The sequence below is a fragment of the Crotalus tigris genome, unplaced genomic scaffold (assembly GCF_016545835.1).
Source record: "Crotalus tigris isolate CLP2741 ecotype Arizona unplaced genomic scaffold, ASM1654583v1 scf7180000017721.692284, whole genome shotgun sequence".
Lineage (NCBI taxonomy): Eukaryota > Metazoa > Chordata > Lepidosauria > Squamata > Viperidae > Crotalus > Crotalus tigris.
Window position 1 is genome coordinate 116,329 of NW_024096590.1, and position 18,171 is coordinate 134,499.

General features: G+C 42.8%; 1 protein-coding gene across 2 annotated transcripts; it reads right to left on the bottom strand.

The window, feature by feature from the left end:
* Positions 1 to 3,783: 3,783 nt before the first annotated feature.
* LOC120306142 (transmembrane protein 198-like) lies at positions 3,784 to 17,959 on the bottom strand. 2 transcript variants are annotated; one of them, XM_039338833.1, is made up of 6 exons: positions 17,861 to 17,959; positions 12,756 to 12,998; positions 9,866 to 10,441; positions 7,219 to 7,367; positions 5,736 to 5,893; positions 3,784 to 4,494 (listed from the first exon to the last, which is right to left on the bottom strand). In XM_039338833.1, exons 2-5 carry the CDS (start codon positions 12,940 to 12,942, stop codon positions 5,747 to 5,749), a joined length of 1,059 nt encoding a protein of 352 aa, XP_039194767.1. In that variant the 5' UTR covers positions 12,943 to 12,998; positions 17,861 to 17,959; the 3' UTR covers positions 3,784 to 4,494; positions 5,736 to 5,746. The 2 variants fall into 2 exon arrangements, with proteins under 2 accessions (XP_039194767.1, XP_039194765.1); XM_039338831.1 differs by lacking the exon at positions 17,861 to 17,959 and adding an exon at positions 17,446 to 17,830.
* Between the last annotated feature and the right edge of the window lie 212 nt (positions 17,960 to 18,171).

Below are 18,171 nucleotides of genomic sequence, written 5' to 3' on the forward strand. Positions count from 1 at the left end.
TTTGCATCACTGAGAACAATGAACAACAGTCAGCTCTGCATCACTGAGAACAATGAACAGTCAGAACGTTGTAGATTCTACAGTCACAAACTTCAATCCCGCCCACTCCCTTCTACTAAGGCATGCTATGTAAAGGGAAATAAAAGACATGAAGCCAGATACTTTGACACTTTCATTTCCTGCCAAAGGGGAAAACTGACAGAAGCTCCTCAGGTTTATCTCTGTAATTTTGATTAAGTATTGAGGGGAAGATGAGAAGCTGCCAAGCTAGCATTCCACTTGGAGGACCTGCTAGATCAGTAAAACACAGGGTTTAGGAGGAATGCTGAGGCAAGACAACCCTGTGGATCAATTCTCCTTTCATGACCCATTCCACAAGCTCCACATTTTCAAATGAAAAGCAGTTTCAGAGTAGTTATGCTTACATTATAGCAGGGGTCTTCAAACTTGGCCCTTTTATGACTTGTGGACTTCAACTCCCAGAATTCCTCAGCCAGGCACGCCTGGCTGAGGAATTCTGGGAGTTGAAGTCCACAAGTCATAAAAGCCACGTTTGAAGACCCCTGCATTATAGCAAGAAATAATTTGGCCCAGCTTCTGAAGAACAATAAGCATGCAATCACAAGCTTCAAGAGCCAATCTAGGAAAGGTACAAACACTGTGTGGAAGGGCCCTAGTCCAGAAATGCCTATCTCATTTACTGCTTCATTTCTCCTGTCATCTCCACCAGCTAGATAGAGTTGAAAGAAACCCAGTAGGCACTCCAGTCAAGGTGTTGTGCATGAATGAATGCATCAGTTCTATCCCTACTTTCTAGGAATTTGAGAAGGCACCATATTGAGAAAGGAAGATACCAGCACATGAATAGGTCATCTCCCATCTGGTGCCTTTCCCCCAGGGCTGAGAAGGCCTTGCTCATCGGAAAGGCATGTTGTTGCCACTATTCCAAAATAACTTGTGTTTGTCATTAATTATAGTTAAAGCAGTTGGAAGAAAAATGTCCCGTTTTGGTTCTGCTAATGTGGCTGAAAGCCATAGTGGCTGATTTTTTGAGAGAAACTCACATGCTTCTGCCTGTCTGAATCTTCACTTTTCATATTATTCCAAAATTGAAATAAGAGTGTTGGTATGGCAGGCGAAATAAATCTAACTCAAGACTCCTGCATTTCCACAAAGGAAGCAGCCTACTATTTCAATAATTCACTGCCCTGATAGAAGATTAACTTCTCCTGGTAGACAAGGCACAGTTGCTTGGGGAGGATGGGAAGGGTAACCCTTTTTATCTGACCTTTATTGTGTTCTCCCAAGGTGGAGAACATAGCTAATATTTCTTCTTCCTCCTATTCTCCCCCAACCACTACCCTGCGAGCTGTGTTGGGCTGAGAGAGAGTGACTGGTCTAAAGTCACCCAATCGGCTTTCATGCCTAAAGTGAGACAAGAACTCAAGAATCCCCTGGTTTCTAAGCCAGCACCTTAGCCACTGTACCAAACTGGGTATGTGATCATTGTGATTCCTTCCAACTCCATAATTTAATGATCCCTCATAAATCTTCAACAACTACAATTGGCTCAATCACACGTCCATCACATAAAACAGTGAAATTACTGTTGCCCTAATCTGGAGGGAAGTCTAGTTTTATTAATAACAGTATTAAACAGAGTAGTGTTTCTTTTTTTGCACTTATGTTGGAGCGTTCCAAAAGTTTCTGAAACATTAAGCTTAGGGACATGCGTGTAAAAACATTACAGATGTGTATCTGCTCCACATTGCAAACAGACATGAGGACTATAATAAGGAATCCTGCAGCCTGCTTCAAATTTAATACACAATCAGACAAAACACTTTTGCAAGGGTAAAGAACTGGCTGATGATCAGATCCTAAAACATTATAAGCAGAACACTTGACAAGTGGGAGAGAATGTCTAACCAACTTAAGTTTTGGGCTGGCGGCTACTAGTTTGTGCTTAGTTTTTATAATCTAGTTTTATAATTAAGAGGGGACCAGAGTCGATTTGCTGCAGTTTCATAATGGGGATTCTTGGCTCCTGACCACATTCTGGATTTTCTGCACACGCATGTACAGATAGTCCTCAAATTATGATCACAACTGAGCCCAAAATTTCTGTTGTTAAATGAGACATTTGTTAAGTGAGTTTTGCCCCATTTTATGACCTTTCTTGCCATAGTTGTTAAATGAATCACTGCCATTGATAAGTAACCCAGTTGTTAAATGAATCTGGCTTCCCCATTGGCTTAACTTGTCATAAGGTCACAAAAGGTGATCAAACGGTCATAAATATGAACCTGTTGCCAAGCATCTGAATTTTGATCACGTGATCATGGGGATGCTGCAAAGGTCGTAACTGTGAAAAACAGTCATAAGTCACATTTTTCAGACCCGTTGTAACTTTGGTCACTAAATGAACTGTTGTAAGTCGAGGACCGCCAGTATACATGCACACATATATACACACATACTTAGCAGTAATTCCCCAAAACAAGGAGGCAAGAAAACTCAGGGTGATTGGGAAATTAGGGCCAGCAATATAAAATTGAGCATGGTTCCATATCACAATTCAGATTGGAGATAAGACTGGAGTAGTTTCAGAATAAATAAATCAATGTATGAGGAAATATTGTTTATCCTGAGGCTTATCCTGTTCTTATGAAAGCAGAAAGTAGCCATTTAAATATCCCACAATGCTTCAATTAAACTAGCTCCTCTGTCTTATAAGGGGAACCCAAGGCCTAGCCTCTTGTGGGTCCTGATAGCATTTCATTAAGAACCCCTCCTTATAATGACATCTTTCAAGTTCCCTTGATTTCCTATTCCGCTTCCTCCTCTCAATTGGGTTAAGACAATCCAATTATTTTCCTTCCTATGGAGTAGCCTTTGTGCATGACAGTGATAAAGCTGCATGGCACTGCAGAAATGGGGAACCACTAGGGGAAAAAATTAGTAACATTTTTTAATTTAACAGTGCCAGTAGGAGCTGAATAAGCTGATCAAAGAGAAGCCCATCTGGCATATTGAGATTAAATGTGGACCAAAGCCAGATGCTGCTTTAACTGGGATGCAGAACATAAGACAGGTGTTATGAGCTGCAGAGCAAACGCTTCCTTTCATCCATTCATTTGAATATTAGTGGAGAAAGGCAGATGAAGTTCAGAAGTTTAGTTACACATTCCTATTTAACTCTGCAGAAGTATCCTCTTTTTCCTACCTTTCTTATATCGGTTTTTAAATAAGATATTTGCTACAGTTGCCCTAGGGCAGGGGTAGGCAACCTTGGCTCTTTTATGACTCGTGGACTTCAACTCCCAGAATTCCTGAGCCAGCATGGCTCAGCTTGGAAACCTCTCCCTTTCCCCTCAGCATGGCTGGCTCAGGAATTCTGGGAGTTGAAGTCCACGAGTCATAAAAGAGCCAAGGTTGCCTACCCCTGCCCTAGGGACACCATGATGATCAAAGCCTTAGCAGAACTTACTACTTCTAATATATCTAGGGTGATGCCAGGCACAAGCAACCAGAACAGCTTTGAGAATGGGTCAGGTAGGTTTCTTTGCCTCTTCTAGCATTGATTACGTTGCCTAGTTTGGTAATAAAACATCCGCAAGAAAACAACCAAACTCAGAGGACCACTTAACTCCTACACTTCTGAATACCAGAGATGGGTGGAAACAGTGATAACTTTTTGCCTTTGTAAGGACCATCCAAAACGTGAGGTTAATTCATCCCCCAAGAACTGATGTGATGGAGACAAACTGCGTAACACAAGAGTATTTGTGTTAAATTTTATAAACAGGAACAGTTACAAAACAGTAACAAACATTTCATAGGAAACAATCACAATAACAAAAAGGTTTCCTGAACAGGATTTGAACCTATGCACACAGAGTGAATTTGAATTTTTTTTTTTTTTTAAAAAAAGCAGGATTTGAAAATCAGGTGAATTAGCTTACCCAGTTAAGAGTTCAAGGGTTAGGACTTTTGTTTTTTTTTTAATCCTTATGTACATGTTCTTAAAAGCACCATTGTCGAGTTAAATTCGGAATCATTCCAAAGCACATATGGCTCTATACATGCTAGAAAAGGCACTCCAAATAATAATACCAGTTTTATTTGGCATTCATTCCTTTGGGGGTTACAAGGGTGGAAGAAGTGCAATCACTTTCTTGCTACATCCCAGTTTATTTATATTCACCATCACCAACTTAGTAAAGGTGAACATCTTAAGAAGGTAGCCTGTTCTGCAAATATAAGCCCCTCCTCCCATACATTTCATAGCCCTGCTGGTCAGTCTTTACCACAACAGAGATTAGGAAACCTGTGGCTATCCAGATGATGGACTACAACATCCGTGAAGTTTTTCGATGCTTAGTTAGGTCAAAATTCAGTATCGGAAGGACCACAGAAGATCCTTCTCTCCCCAGACACGATCTTGCCATCCTTCTTCCATTCACTGAAGTAGATATGATGGCACGATCACATCTGTGGAGGGAATATGGAAAGGCTGGGCTAGTAAGAACGTTACTACTCTCCCTGTTGGCTAGCTTTAGCAATCTTCAAGAGGTGATTTGTGCAATAATGAGAGTGACCAAATAGTTTCAATCACAACCTTAAGGTCAAATAGATTTCAGAGAAAAAGCTGACATCTTGTGAACACTTAATATTTTTTAAAAAAAATGCAGGATTACATTTTGAAATTGCTGAGGACCTTTTTAGAATATTCTGGGGCATCACAGGTGACCATAATTGTGGCAAGAGTGAATGTCCGATTATGGCTTCGAAAGGTCCAGTTTGGATCTTAGATTAAGGAGAGGATACGAGAGTAGTTTTCCCTTCTTGATACAAGCAACTTTAATTGCTCTAGAGCAGGGGTAGGCAACCTCAGCTCTTTTATAGTCATAAAAGACTTGTAGACGTCTTTTATAGTCATAAAAGACTCGTAGACGTCAACTCCCAGAATTCCTGAGCCAGCATGGTCCCATGCTGGCTCAGGAATTCTGGGAGTTGACGTCCACAAGTCATAAAAGAGCCAAGGTTGCCTACCCCTGCTCTAGAGAAAAGATAAACTAAATACGGTAAATCTCTCGTACGGCACACATACAAAAAATGGCAACATCTTGAAGGAGAAGTATCGCAAATCAGAACCTGTGTGCCATGCATTTCTATTGCAAGAAACCATCGTAGGCTACCATGTAGTTGTATTTTACCCCTGAGTTAAGTCTCTACAAAGGGCAGTTTATCGAGGCCAAAAAATGCTTGCTTCAGATTTGCTGCAAAGTAGAACGAACAGCCTTCTCAGTCAAGAGAAGGACACAACTATGGCTTAGTGTTGAGATAAGAGACAAAATCAGCTTCAAAGACAGCGACAGCCAACCTGGACATTTGCCAATTTATTCTGGCAAAATTCAGAGGTAGCTATCAAGACCTTCTAAAGAAAACTGGTGTCCTGCCTTCATTGATAAAACAGAAATACATTAATGTGTGTTCCTTAAATCCTTTCTCCTTTAAGTCACCCAGGGCCCTTCCCAAAGAAAGGAAAGGAGACAGACCCATCTAGTTTGAACCCTTGAAAATCAATCTTAAAAAATATATAGTGGGCTATCCAAAGATGTTTGCAGACAGGAGAGAACATATTCAGAACCCCGGGCCAGCTTTGTGCTCTGACTCTGCTAAAAGCAGAAGGGGAAGAAGACAATGCAGCAACGTCACAAACACACACATACCCACGTATCCTTCAGAGGCAACCTTGTGGTGTGGTGAGGGGGACGGTAGAGCCAGAGTCATAATCCAGGTCCACTGTGGTATGAGCGCTTGTGCTGAGGTTGCTCAAGGAGGTGCCAGTTCCCAAGTGCTGACGGTCCCGCAGGCTCTGGATGTAACTCTTTGGGAAGCAAATGGAAAATGAGTCAGAGAGATTAGCTCAGGAAATGGGAATCATGCATTCTCTGGAATAAGCAGGGACCGGCTGGGACGTGGAGGTGTCACACTAGGAACTCGATCACGTTTTTTAAAGTACCTCACTCTGGTGACTTTTGATGTGAGGAAGGGCTTCCAAAGGCAGAACGATAGGATGGACAATGCGATGACAGGTAGTCCTTGACTTACGACCACAATTGAGCCCAAACTTGCCTTTGCTAAGTGAGTTTTGCCCCATTTTACGACCTTTCTTGTTGTAGTTGTTAATCACCGCAGTTGTTAAGTTAGTAACATGGCGGTTAAGTGCGTTTGGCTACCCCTTTGACTTGCCTTCTCAGAAGGTCGCAAAAGGGGATCGATCATATGACTCCGGGACCACTGCAACCATCATAAATATGAACCAGTTGCCAAGCGTCCAAATGTTGATCATGTGACAATGGGGAAGCTGCAACACTTGTGGCTTTTTTAAGTGCTGCGAATGGTTGTAAGTCAAGGACCATTTTTATTTTATGTATTATTTATTAGGTTTTTATCCTGCCATTATTGATTTGTAAGTGTCCAAGGCAGCAAACATGTTGTACATAATACTCCTTCCTCCTCCTATTTTCCCCACAGCAGCAGCCCTGTGAGGGAGGTTGAGCTGAGAAAGAGGGTTGTGTTATTGAACATGTGTGTTTGTGTGTGTGTGTGTACCCGTGTTTTCCTGAAAATAAGGCGGGATCTTATATTAATTTTTGCCCCAAAAGACACATTAGGGCTTATTTTCCTGTAAGAGCTTATATTCGGGGAAATACAGTACTAAATGCGTCCGTCTTAACTGGAGCTTATTTTGGGGGTGGGGCTTATATTACGAGCATCCTGACAAATATGCTAGGGCTTATTTTCCAGTTGGGTCTTACTTTCCGAGAAACACGGTATGTATATGTATATGTATATGTATATGTATATGTATATGTTATGTGTATGTTTATGTAGATGTAGATGTAGATGCAGATGCAGATGCAGATGATGTAGATGTAAGGCTCATTGCAGCACAAATAAAAAATGAAATAAAAATCTGGGTAAGAAAGTAGATCATCTGGAACTGCAAAGGCAATGAAGAAGACAAGCAAGTCTTCGTAGGAAAGAGATTCCCAAACAGGCACAAAAGTTGATCACCGTTATTATTTTTGGCACCCCAAAGCCATTCTGGACAAAGTTTGGGAGGTCCCATTGGTTGAGATGGTGGGATCGGCTTTCTAGAAGCTCAGGGATGAAGGGGCTAAGCAGCCATTGGCCGCAGCCACTCACTGGTGCGAGGACGTCTCCGGTGCAGCGTTTGATGGCACCAGCCTTGTGCCGGTAGGAGCCTTCTTGTGGAACTTGGCACTGCCTCTTTTTGGCTTCCCGCTGTCGAATCCGTAAGAGTTGTAATTGCTTCTGGCGCCGATTCAGGACCACTAGGCCACAGAAAAGAGACATGAGACTGGATGATAAAGACTTAGCTTAAAATCCCTTATAGAACCTGCCTAGCCCAGCCCCATTCTGGGAGAAAATGATAGCTTGAAAGGGAAGCTTTGATTCAGACTATAGCCTCTCACTTGTACATGTAGTCCTCAACTTATGACCACAATTGAGCCAAAAAATTCTGCTGTTAAGTAAGACATTTATTAAAGGAGCTTTGCCCCATTTTATGAGCTTGCATGCCTCAGTTGTTAAGTCAGTGTTTCTCAACCTTGACAATTTTAAGGCATGTGGACTTCAACTCCCAGAATTCCACAGCCAGCAATGCTGGCTGTGGAATTCTGGGAGTTGACGTCCACATGCCTTAAAATTGTCAAAGTTGAGAAACACTGTGTTAAGTGAATCACTGCAGTTAATAAGTTAGTAACCCGGTTGTTAAGTGAATCTGGTTTCCCCATTGACTTTGCTTTTCAGAAGGTCGCAAAAGGTGATCACATGACCTTGGGACACAGCAACGGTCGTAAACATGAACCAGTTGCCAAGCATCTGAATTTTGATCACAGGATCATGGGGATGCTGCAAAGGTTGTAACTGTGAAAAATGGTCATAAGTCACATTTTTCAGAGCCATTGTACTTTGAACGGTCACTAAATGAACTGTTGTAAGTCGACGACTACCTGTATACTGAGAGTTTGTCTTGTCTCCTACTCCTTCCTTCCTCCATCTCCTTCAAGAGCAGAAAGGCTAAAGAAATCTGTTCTGTTGCTATTATGCTTTTGGGAAAAGTGCAACAGTAGAAATGCTACCTTTGGTTAGGTTTCCGCCCATTTTTCTTCTAATTTCTTTATAACTGTAGCCTTGTTCACTTAATAATACTATTTTACATCGCTTTCTGGGCAACCAGCCAATTCTTTGCACCATTACTTTATGTTATTACGTTTTACAAGCTCACTAAATGAAAGAAAAAAAAACAACCAACCAACTTGATAGCAATCACATAACACACTGACAAATATCCTCTTCTCAGCTTCAATACATAACATCAATAACTGAATCCTACTGTGATCTGATTGGCTCATTGCAAAAACAAGATGACACCCGATTGGCTCTCTAAACACTCATGCTCATTGGCTACAATCAGATGAAGGAAAGCTACCTGATATCAACCTAAGCAAGTTGTGCTTCCTTTTTCTGGTTATTTGGCTATAACTTTTCATAGAATACAGTACAGATAATTGAACAAACTATGTTACATTACATTCTTGATTACATTATCTTTCCATTGATATATAATTTTATGGTACTACTCCAAAAAAAAGTGCTGTTATTAGCCATCAAACCTCAAAAATACACTTTTCCCAAAAGATTTCCACAGTTTTGGCCACTACTGTACATTTTTAAGATTATGAAAATCTCAGCTTCCTTACAGATCAAGAGAAAAGACAGAAGCAATTTCTTCACGTCCTCCCTCAATTAGCTATATATTAATTTCACCTTTCTCTCCCCCCCCCCGATACCACAATATTAACCTCAAAATCTTTACACAATCTTCTTTTATGCCTGCATTTACAGGTAGTCCTCAACTCACAACCACAATTGAGGTCAAAGTTTCCATAGCTAGGCAAGACAGTTGTTAAGTGAGTTTTGTCCCATTTTACAACTTTTCTTCCACAGTTTAAGGGAATCACTGCAATTGTTAAGTGATATATGCGACCATTAAGTGATTCTGGCCTCTCCCATTGATTTTGCTTGTCGGAAGCCAGCTGAGAAGGTTACAAATGGTGATCACGTGACCCTTGGGACACTGCAACAGTCATCAACACATGCCAGTTGCCAAGTGTCTGAATTTTGATCATGTGACCTTGGGGATGCTGCAACAGCTGAAAGTGTGAAAAATGGTTGTAAGTCCCTTTTTTCAATGCCATTGTAGCTTTGAACGATCACTAAATAAATGGTTGTAAATCTAGGACGGGGGTAGGCAACCTTGGCTCTTTTATGACTCGTGGACTTCAACTCCCAGAATTCTTGAGCCAGCATGGCTCAGTTTGGAAACCTCTCCATTTCTCCTCAGCATGGCTCGCTCAGGAATTCTGGGAGCTGAAGTCCATGAGTCATAAAAGAGCCAAGGTTGCCTACCCCTGATCTAGGACTACCTGTTCTAATTTAACTTTTGTTACACCATGGGTAAGGGGCAAGTATTTAACTAAGTATGCATTATAGCACATCATATTTGCATGGTGTGATCAAAGAACTACGTGCACTGTAGCTTTGTGTGACAAGTCATAAATGCATGTATACATAAAATATAAAATATACACATAAAAATGTGTGTGTGTGTGTGTGTGTGTGTGTGTGTGTGTGTAGAGGGATATATTCAGTGGGGAGAGAGGGAAAGAAAAATGGCAAGAAAAGAAATGAGACGTTCTGTTACTTCCTAAGAGCTCCATATCCAGCTAGGCCTACTCTTTCAGTCAGATCCAAGATTTTCACTCACCGTCTGTGTGGGAGAAACCTTCAGCAGTCACTTTCCACTGCAGCAGGATGCCCATCAAGGCAAGGGCAGGCCAGGTAGCCAGCACTGCCCAGCCACACCAGCAGAGCAGGGAGGAAGGGGCCAGACGGAGGCGGTCATAGACATGGTGGCCCAAAGCCAGGTTCTCCACCGTGTAGTCCAAGCAGAGAGTCAGAACAGCAGCCCCAAACACCGCTGTGGAGATCACCGTGAGGACCTTCTGCCAGCGCAACGCCAAGACAGCACCTAAGAGGGACAAGCCCAGCAGGGACCCAGCAGGGATCCACCCGTTGGGCAGTTTGTAGAAAGGCTCGGTGGCTACCAGTCCAGCCGTGGCCACCAGCAAGCCAAGCAGAAGCCCTGTCAGAAACAACCCCACAGAGTGCACCAGCATAGTAACCAAGCCACACAAGACTCCGATGCCCAGGGCAATGCCAGCGCTGACCTCCAAGCTGAGCTGGGTGTCCAAGATACGCTCCTTATAGCAAAGCAGAAAGATCACAGCGGAGCCAAAGAGGAGACCGGAGAGGAACATGATGGCCTTGAAACACCGATAGCCTATTGACAGGAAAGAATGAAATAAGACTACCAAGGCAAGTGAACAAAGGCAAATTGTTTACAAATAGGAGGATAGATTAAGAGGGCAACTGCAGAAACATTACATCCAAATACTCATGATGGTTCAGCAAATCCTCAATAGTAAGAAAAATGCCCAGACAAATCAGCTGGGTTTTTTTTTTTAAATTGCCCTTTTGTCATAATTATTTAGAACAAAGGATTCATGCAATTTGCAACGAGGACTTGCTGCTATCATTATTACTACAAAATAATTTTTGGCACTTGATGTTATTTGAAAGACATGAAGGACACTGTGCTCACTGGAGCTTGGTTATTTAGCTCGATGGAAGCATGTGTTGAAAAGTGGGAAATGTAACTGATGACTTCAAAACAACAGCCTCTTTTAGTGATTCTTTTCTGGGTTATAGGTCAAGAGAATAAGAATAAAAGATAATTTTTACTCTCACTATTCACTCCAAATGAAGTAGCAAACAGAATGGATAATTTTAAAAAGATGGTTTTGTTTTTCTTCAAGATGAGCATCATCTCCAATTCTCACAGTGGAAGAAAGGATGGAAAAACTGATGGAGCTTGCAGAGGTAGTCATATTTATTGCTTTAATCAAAGAAAACATCTAGTTTTGTCTCTACTGTACTTAAACCCTTTTACAGTTTGGTGCTTGAGACAGAAAAAAAATAAGTGATTTTGGGGATTTGCTGATTAGGTAAGTCTGTTGTTATAGAAGTGGCTAGTAAACTAAGTATGTAAAAGTAAAACGTTGAAGCTGAACCCTATTATTTTTATTCTATTGCAGTGCAAAAAGTTGGACATTAACACTTTTTTCTTCTTTTTCCCCTACCCCACACTTCTCTTTTCCTCTTTTTCCCTTCTCCATTTCCCTACTACTTTATTTTCATTTATATTTATAATATAAAATTTAATTAAAAACTGAAGAAAAAACCAAAGGAAGACTACCTCTTCTACCCCAGTCCATTCTGTGTCTTTCTTGCTTCACTTCGGTTTGCTATATTAACTAATCTGCACCCATTCCCATGTACTTGTACCTAGCTGCAACTTTCTGAGAGGTAACAAATTAGCATTCCCACTCTTCTTCTGGTTTCTTTTAAGATGGATATGAGGCACACTGAAAAGCAACACAGCAGGTCTTCCACTCCCACAGAAGAGAATATTTATAGCTCAGGGCTGAACAGTGGGGTCCTTGGTACTCTCAGAGCTTGATTTTTTTTCTTGCAAATGTTTCATGACACAACTAGGTAACATCATCAGTGCTAGAAGGAAATGGGGCTTATTCTAGTACCTCCAAGGTCCCTTCCAACTTTACTACTATTACTATTACTAAACCATTTGTCTGAAATGATATAGAAAGTCCTGCCTTAGCAGGGGGTTGGATTAGAAGACATCTAAGGTCCCTTCCAACTCAGTTATTCTATTAAAAATGAAGACAATTAAAGCTGATGGTGTTACTTCGTTGGGTTATAAAAACACGGCAAGAAAGCAACCAAGCTCAGAGAGCACAAGGACCCCACAGTGTTATTATCAATTCAACAAAAAAAAATTCAGAAACTGCAAGACGGTCTCCATTTCACTAAATTTTGGGCATACAGCCTAAAGACATACCATAAAGTTTTCCTTCCTTATGAGAGCAAGGCATGAAATCATGGAGAAAGCATAACCTTAGATTCCTTCCCCAGCTGTTAATGATGCTTGCTGGGAATTCTGGGAGCTGTTGTCTTAATAGGTATGGAAATCAGGCAGCAACTCTGCTAACATAGACTCACTGGCAAGGCAGGTAACAATAATTTCAGTGACTGGAAAGATAATACATGAAACTGGAAACAAAAGCTTTGCTTTATCATCTTCCAAGCTGTGGCATATTTGATGCCCGACCCAGGGAGATCTATCTGATAAGCTAGATAAAATATTTTGCCTATTACTTGTAAATAATGTGTGCATCTCAGGAATATGCAAATAATGCTCTAGAAACTATTTTGGACCTGGAGCTGCCAAGCATTACACATCCAGCTGGAGCTTCTATGTATAAAAGTTTCAGTCAACAGGAAAATGTACACCTTGCCTTTCGATGGCCAAGATGTTTTCCAGGTGCTCCAGAAGCACCATTCAAACCTTCTACATTCCTGCTCTATAGAAAGATATTTGTTCAAATCAAAACAATCCTTATTACCTGGGGGGGGGGGGCGCTGTTAAGAAAAGAGGAGCTGGGGATCATTTAAGAAGCAGGTGGCAAACCTTGAAAGGCGCTTGCAACAAAAACGTCCCTTTCCCCTCTACTCACCAAAACAGCAGTAAGCCACTCCAAAAATGCAGCAGAGAGCACAAACCACGCAGGGCACCACTTCATAGTGCCTTTCTGAAAGGAGACTGCAAGGGTCCAAGGCGGGCTCCGTGGGCTCGGCTGCCCCTTGATTAAAACCCCGGGGATCAAAAGTAACAGCAACCGGTAGTGGCAAGGTCAGATCCATGCTTACGAGCAGGAAACAGCTCAGCTTGCCAGAGCCATCCAAATGGGAAAAGCAGCCTAGAAAAGAGAATTCTGTTAGGGCGTGAAGAGAATCCTAGAAGACTCAAGCCCACCCAAACTCCTCTTCCCAAAGTTGCACAATTAGAACCAAGATCTGGCTGACATATGTTATGTAACCCATTGTAAATTTGTTTTGTAATGTAGTCCTCGACTTACAACCATTTAGGGCAATGGTTCTCAACCTTTTTAATGCCGCGACCCCCAACCAGTTGTAAGTCAAGGACTACTCAACTGGTGCAGCACCGTTTGCAGAATGGGATTTTTGGCAGGCTCAGCAGGGCAGAGAACAGCCTGGACAATTCCTATTGGCTTTTGAAAGCCAATAGAATTAGACTCTATTCAAGAGAGTCTATTCTATTGGCTTTCAAAAGCCAATAGAATAAAAGGGGGTAGCACAGCTAAGGAAAAGGGGAAAAAATGGCGGACTGTGTTGTTTGGCGACCCCAATGAAATGGTCCTTCGACCCCAAATGGGGTCCCGACCCACAGGTTGAGAACCACTGATTTAGGGAGACCGTTCAAATTTGCAATGGCAGTGGAAAAAAAAGTGATTTATGACCATTTTTCACACTTATGACCATTGCGGCACATGATCAAAATTTGGATGCTTGGCAAGTGGCTCATATTTACGATGGTTGTAGTATCCCAGGTTCATGTGATCACCTTTTGCAACCTTCTGACAAGTAAAGTCAATGAGGGAAGCCAGATTCACTTAACAAACGGGTTACTAATTTAACAATTACAGCGATTCACTTAACTGTGGCAAGAAAGGTTGTAAAATGGATCAAAAATTCAGTTAACAATTGTCTTCCTCAGCAATGTAAATTTGGGGCTTAATTGGAGTGGTAAATCAAGGACTACCTATATTAACTTAGCGTGGTGTGTGAACCCAGCCCCAAATCTTCTTCAGATTGTTCAGGTTAGACTTTTAAGAAAACCTGAATATGGTTTGAGGCTTATCTTCAAAGTTGCCCCAAAATCCAATCCTGCCCACCTCATCATTGTTTCCCTTTCTCCTATGGTGCCCCACAACCCTGACCCTAAAGATAGGCGGTTCTTTCACCCCTCATCATTTGACAGGCAATCACAGGAAGTGGAGCCTTTTTCTGAATTTTGGCGAGGTCCTGGCTCCGGGAGGTGTTTCCTGCTATGTCCATCATTCTTTCTGCCCAGTGTCTCTGACAGGTCTAGAAGTACACAGGGAAAGCAAAGATGCTGGTACACCTGGAATCTCCACTGTAGGGATTTTATTATGAACTGCATTTATTTGACAAAATGTCAAAAAGGTAAAATGGATATAATGAAGCCACAAGCAATTGCCTTGGCATGAGGCACTTGGTATTATTCATGATGCTGGTTCTTCCCATCCCTGACATTACCCCCAATGCAGCTGCATGTCATGTTTCTTTGCCACTTTCTTCTCTCCCCCCCCCCCCGTTAGGATATTGAACAACAGCCCTACAAGTGAAGGAGATCTGGGGCAGAGAGAGATAAGAGTATGGCTTTACATCCCTAGTACAGTTCCACTTGGGATTGGTAGCTGGTTAAAAGAAATGGAGAGGATAATGTTGAAGAACAGAGGAAACACAGAAATGGCAAAATGTCCAGAGCTGGGAGCTGTCTGGAGTTGGTTGGAAGATAGTTATATAAATATTTTAAACGAACAAACAAAACGACATGAAAACTTTTATGGAAGAGGTTTGGTTAAAATATCAATTCTCCAGCAAACATTGATGACAAATTATCTAGCTTTCTACAGACTGTTGCCCAAATGCAGCAGTTCTTCATGCTTGCCCTCCTGGAATTCCCAAGCACTGCAGCTATACAGCTAGTCCTCGATTTACAACAGTTCGTTTTGTGACTGTCCGAAGTTACAACAGCGATTTTTTAAAAAGTGACTTACGACCTTTTTTTTCACACTTACTTTCACTGCAGTATCCCTGTGGTCACATGATCAAAATTCAGATGCTTGGCATATGAATATAAATATGACTGACTCATATTTACGCTGTGTCCCGGGGTCATGTGATCACCTTTTGCGACCTTCTGACAAGCAAAGTCAATGGGAAGCCAGATTCACTTAACAACCAGGTTATTAACTTAACCACTGCAATGGTTCACTTAACAACTATGGCAAGAAAGGGTGTAAAGTGGGGCAAAACTCACTTAACTGTCTCACTTAGCAAAGGGCTCAGTTGTGACTTAAGTTGAGGACTACCTGCATGAAAAGTGGCTGGGAATCCAGGACTCTATGTCGTAAGACATGAAAGACACAAGTTGGGAGATGGTCCTGGTCGCCAAAAAAAAGGGCTGGGCTAGATGGGTCATTTGGTCTACTAGTCCAGTGTGGCACCCCCTAGGTTCACATGGGCCCAACCACCTTATTTCTTCACCCTGAATTCCTAAATCCTTCCTTTCTTTACTCTTATCGCTCAAGAGTTAAATGGTCCCCCATGATACAAGTGTGAGTAATCTCCCCACCCCAGTTAGTATTGACAAAATGTCTCACTCCTCGGCCCTCTAACCAAATCTGGCAGCGATCATCGCAGCAAATCCGAGCCAACGTTTATGCATTCAAACTGGAATCTCTCCTCTCATCCCCGTGGAAGTTTATTGGGACATTTAAATTCAACGGCTATTGAAATCTGGTCCTCCGCCAGGAGTTCGGAGTCTTATTCCCAGCTCTGTTGGGAAAAGGGGAAGCCTTGTTAATTGGAGCAGAAGGTAAAAGTGGGAGCCAGAACTTCTGGGCTCCCTTCCCAGCTTCAGGGGGGATGGTATCCATCATTGTTCAGATGGGTCTTATTTCAAGAGGGGAGCAAGGCAAGGAAATGTAGGCAATTTAAGATACCCAGTAATCCAGCGTACTACAGCCCCACTGGCTTATAATACATTCCTTTATTTCTCTGCAGGATCATCTCTACTTCTACTCAACTTTTTCAGCTGACAACCTCACTTTTACTTAACTATTTATTTCCCTTTTCAGCATTTCTGACACTGCTCAAACAATCAGTGCAGACAAACATTGGTCTTCAGGGGTTCAGGAAATCCCTACTTCAGGGGTATAATCCTACTTTAGTTGCACTTTGGCAAATAAAAATTCTCTGTAAATATGGCATCAGACTTTTGGGGGGGAAGGGCAATGAGGGGAAAACAAAAAAAAAGATTTATTTACTTATTTTTTGCATTTTTAAAACAACCCTGTCCCTCAGAAATGCATTTGCAAGGAGGCTTTCTCATCTCCTGTGCAAGATAATCAAATGGACAAGTTTAGTTCTGAAGTTTTAGGGTTATATATTTCATATATAGCTACAGGTTATTCCTGTTTTAAAATTACTTTTTCTCCACAAATATCTATCCAATTATGCAAAGAAAGAATTTCTAAAATCTACTAGGTCATCCCAAGCCTGACAGGGTAGCATAAAATAAGTATTAAGCGGTTGGCCCCACAAATCACACATATTTCCTTCCAAGGAAGCACCTCAAAAATCCATGTGTAGCTAGCAAAACATTAAAGTTCACTGAATGAGGGAGAAGGCAGTATGAAAGCATAGCAAGCATGAAGTTACTGGAATTAAGCTGTCACGCTTACCTACTAGGAGCCTCAGTTTACTAAGTCAATGCTTAAACTTCTCAAAGAGACTATGTGCCACGTTTCGACCTGCAGCTAAACCAAATGGGTCATCCTATTTTGGCTGTGGCTTCATGTGCTTGTAAACAAAAACATCTGCAGAAATCTCCTTTTCTCCAACAGTGACTCCTATCCCAGATAGGAATACGGTGCTGAGTTTTAATGACATCGCTCTTCTGGAATCAGAGTCCAGCGTCCCTTTAAAATGCCACTCGGCTCCCTGAATGCGCAGACAGGGAGGAAAAGAAACAGCTGGGAGGCTGGGAAGGGATGGATTAGTAAGCAATTCTCAAACTGTTAGGATGTGCAGCGAAGGTCTCTTAAATAAGACACGGAGGCTTTTACAAAGCAGCCGTTACTGTAGCAATCCTACAAACAGTATTATTTATTAAGCGAAGGTTTTTTACGGTTAGTTTAAAAACACGCCTTTAGTTCCTTTAAAATTTTAAACCGAAGAATGCTTTTACCGCGGAGTCCAAGAGAAGCTCCTTCCACCACTGGCAGGCTCAGATCTAATCCCTCCACCTCTTTGAAAGACCACCCCTCTTTCCTCCAGTCACGTGTCCAAGTCCAACTTGGCAAAAGACCCCCCCCCCCAGGATGATGCAAAAAAAAAAAAACCCCTTCCCCCGAACTCCTTCTCTCCTCCAACGAGCAAAGGAACGAGAAACACGGTCCCTCGCAGGATAGCGAAGAGGGAAGGGAACGCCTATTGTAACTAGGTTGATAAACGGCCGTCAGAACTTGCATCCACATCACCGGAAACCCAGCATAACAAGGCTGGGGGGGGGAAGAACTCCAGGCTAAAACTTACCAGTCTGGGGAAGGGTTCCCACCACCGTGTACAGCCACGATCGCTCTGCAAAAGCAACATCCCCCCCCAGACTCCACCCCCTCCGGAGAGCGACTCCCGGAGACTCCAAAAACGAGCCCTGCCCGGAGGGGCGAAAATGCCCCCCTGCCCTTCCCGTGGCAAACTCGGCGAAAGCAGCCTTCCCCGCGACAGCTGAAAAGTGACCTCACGAGGAGGGGAGGGGCCAGCGTAGAACTTGGCGGGGAGTAAAGCGACTTGGGGGGGGGGAGCGAGGGGTCGGCGCCTCCTCCTGATTTCTGGGGAGGAAAGGAGCCGGCACGCGGCCAGTCCTTCTGCTGTGGCGAGGGAGCCGCTTCTTGGGGCGATCCGGGAAGCATTGGTTGGGAAAAGGCACCCCGAAGCCAGCCGGGCATACCCCTCGGCGACCGAAGTGGTTCCTTCCAGCGAGAGAGAATCGCCCGATTGTTTTGCAAAAGAAAGGCGCGATTTAAGCCGGGCGGGATTTGCGTGCGAGGAGGGAGCTTTCTGCTGCGGCCGGGCCGTTGCAGGCGATGGGAAAGCTTGGCTTGCTAACTTTTCCCCTCAGCGCTCGCCGCCGCCGTCGATTCTTGCTTTCCTGGAGTTGGGCGCAGATGGATGCCTGTCCGCTCACCACTGCGGGCTTCCCTCGGCACTCCAGCCAGAGTCCTTTGCAAGAATCTCGCCTTCGAACAGGAGAGCGCTCAA

Bases quoted from the DNA above. Each gene is read 5' to 3' on its own strand.
- LOC120306142 (XM_039338833.1), bottom strand. From the start codon at position 12,942: ATGGATCTGACCTTGCCACTACCGGTTGCTGTTACTTTTGATCCCCGG. The intron at 7,368-9,865 runs GTGAGTGAAAAT...TCTGTGGCCTAG, and splicing joins AGGTTTCTCCCACACAGACG to TGGTCCTGAATCGGCGCCAG. The intron at 5,894-7,218 runs GTGAGTGGCTGC...TGCTTCCCAAAG, and splicing joins CCGGAGACGTCCTCGCACCA to AGTTACATCCAGAGCCTGCG.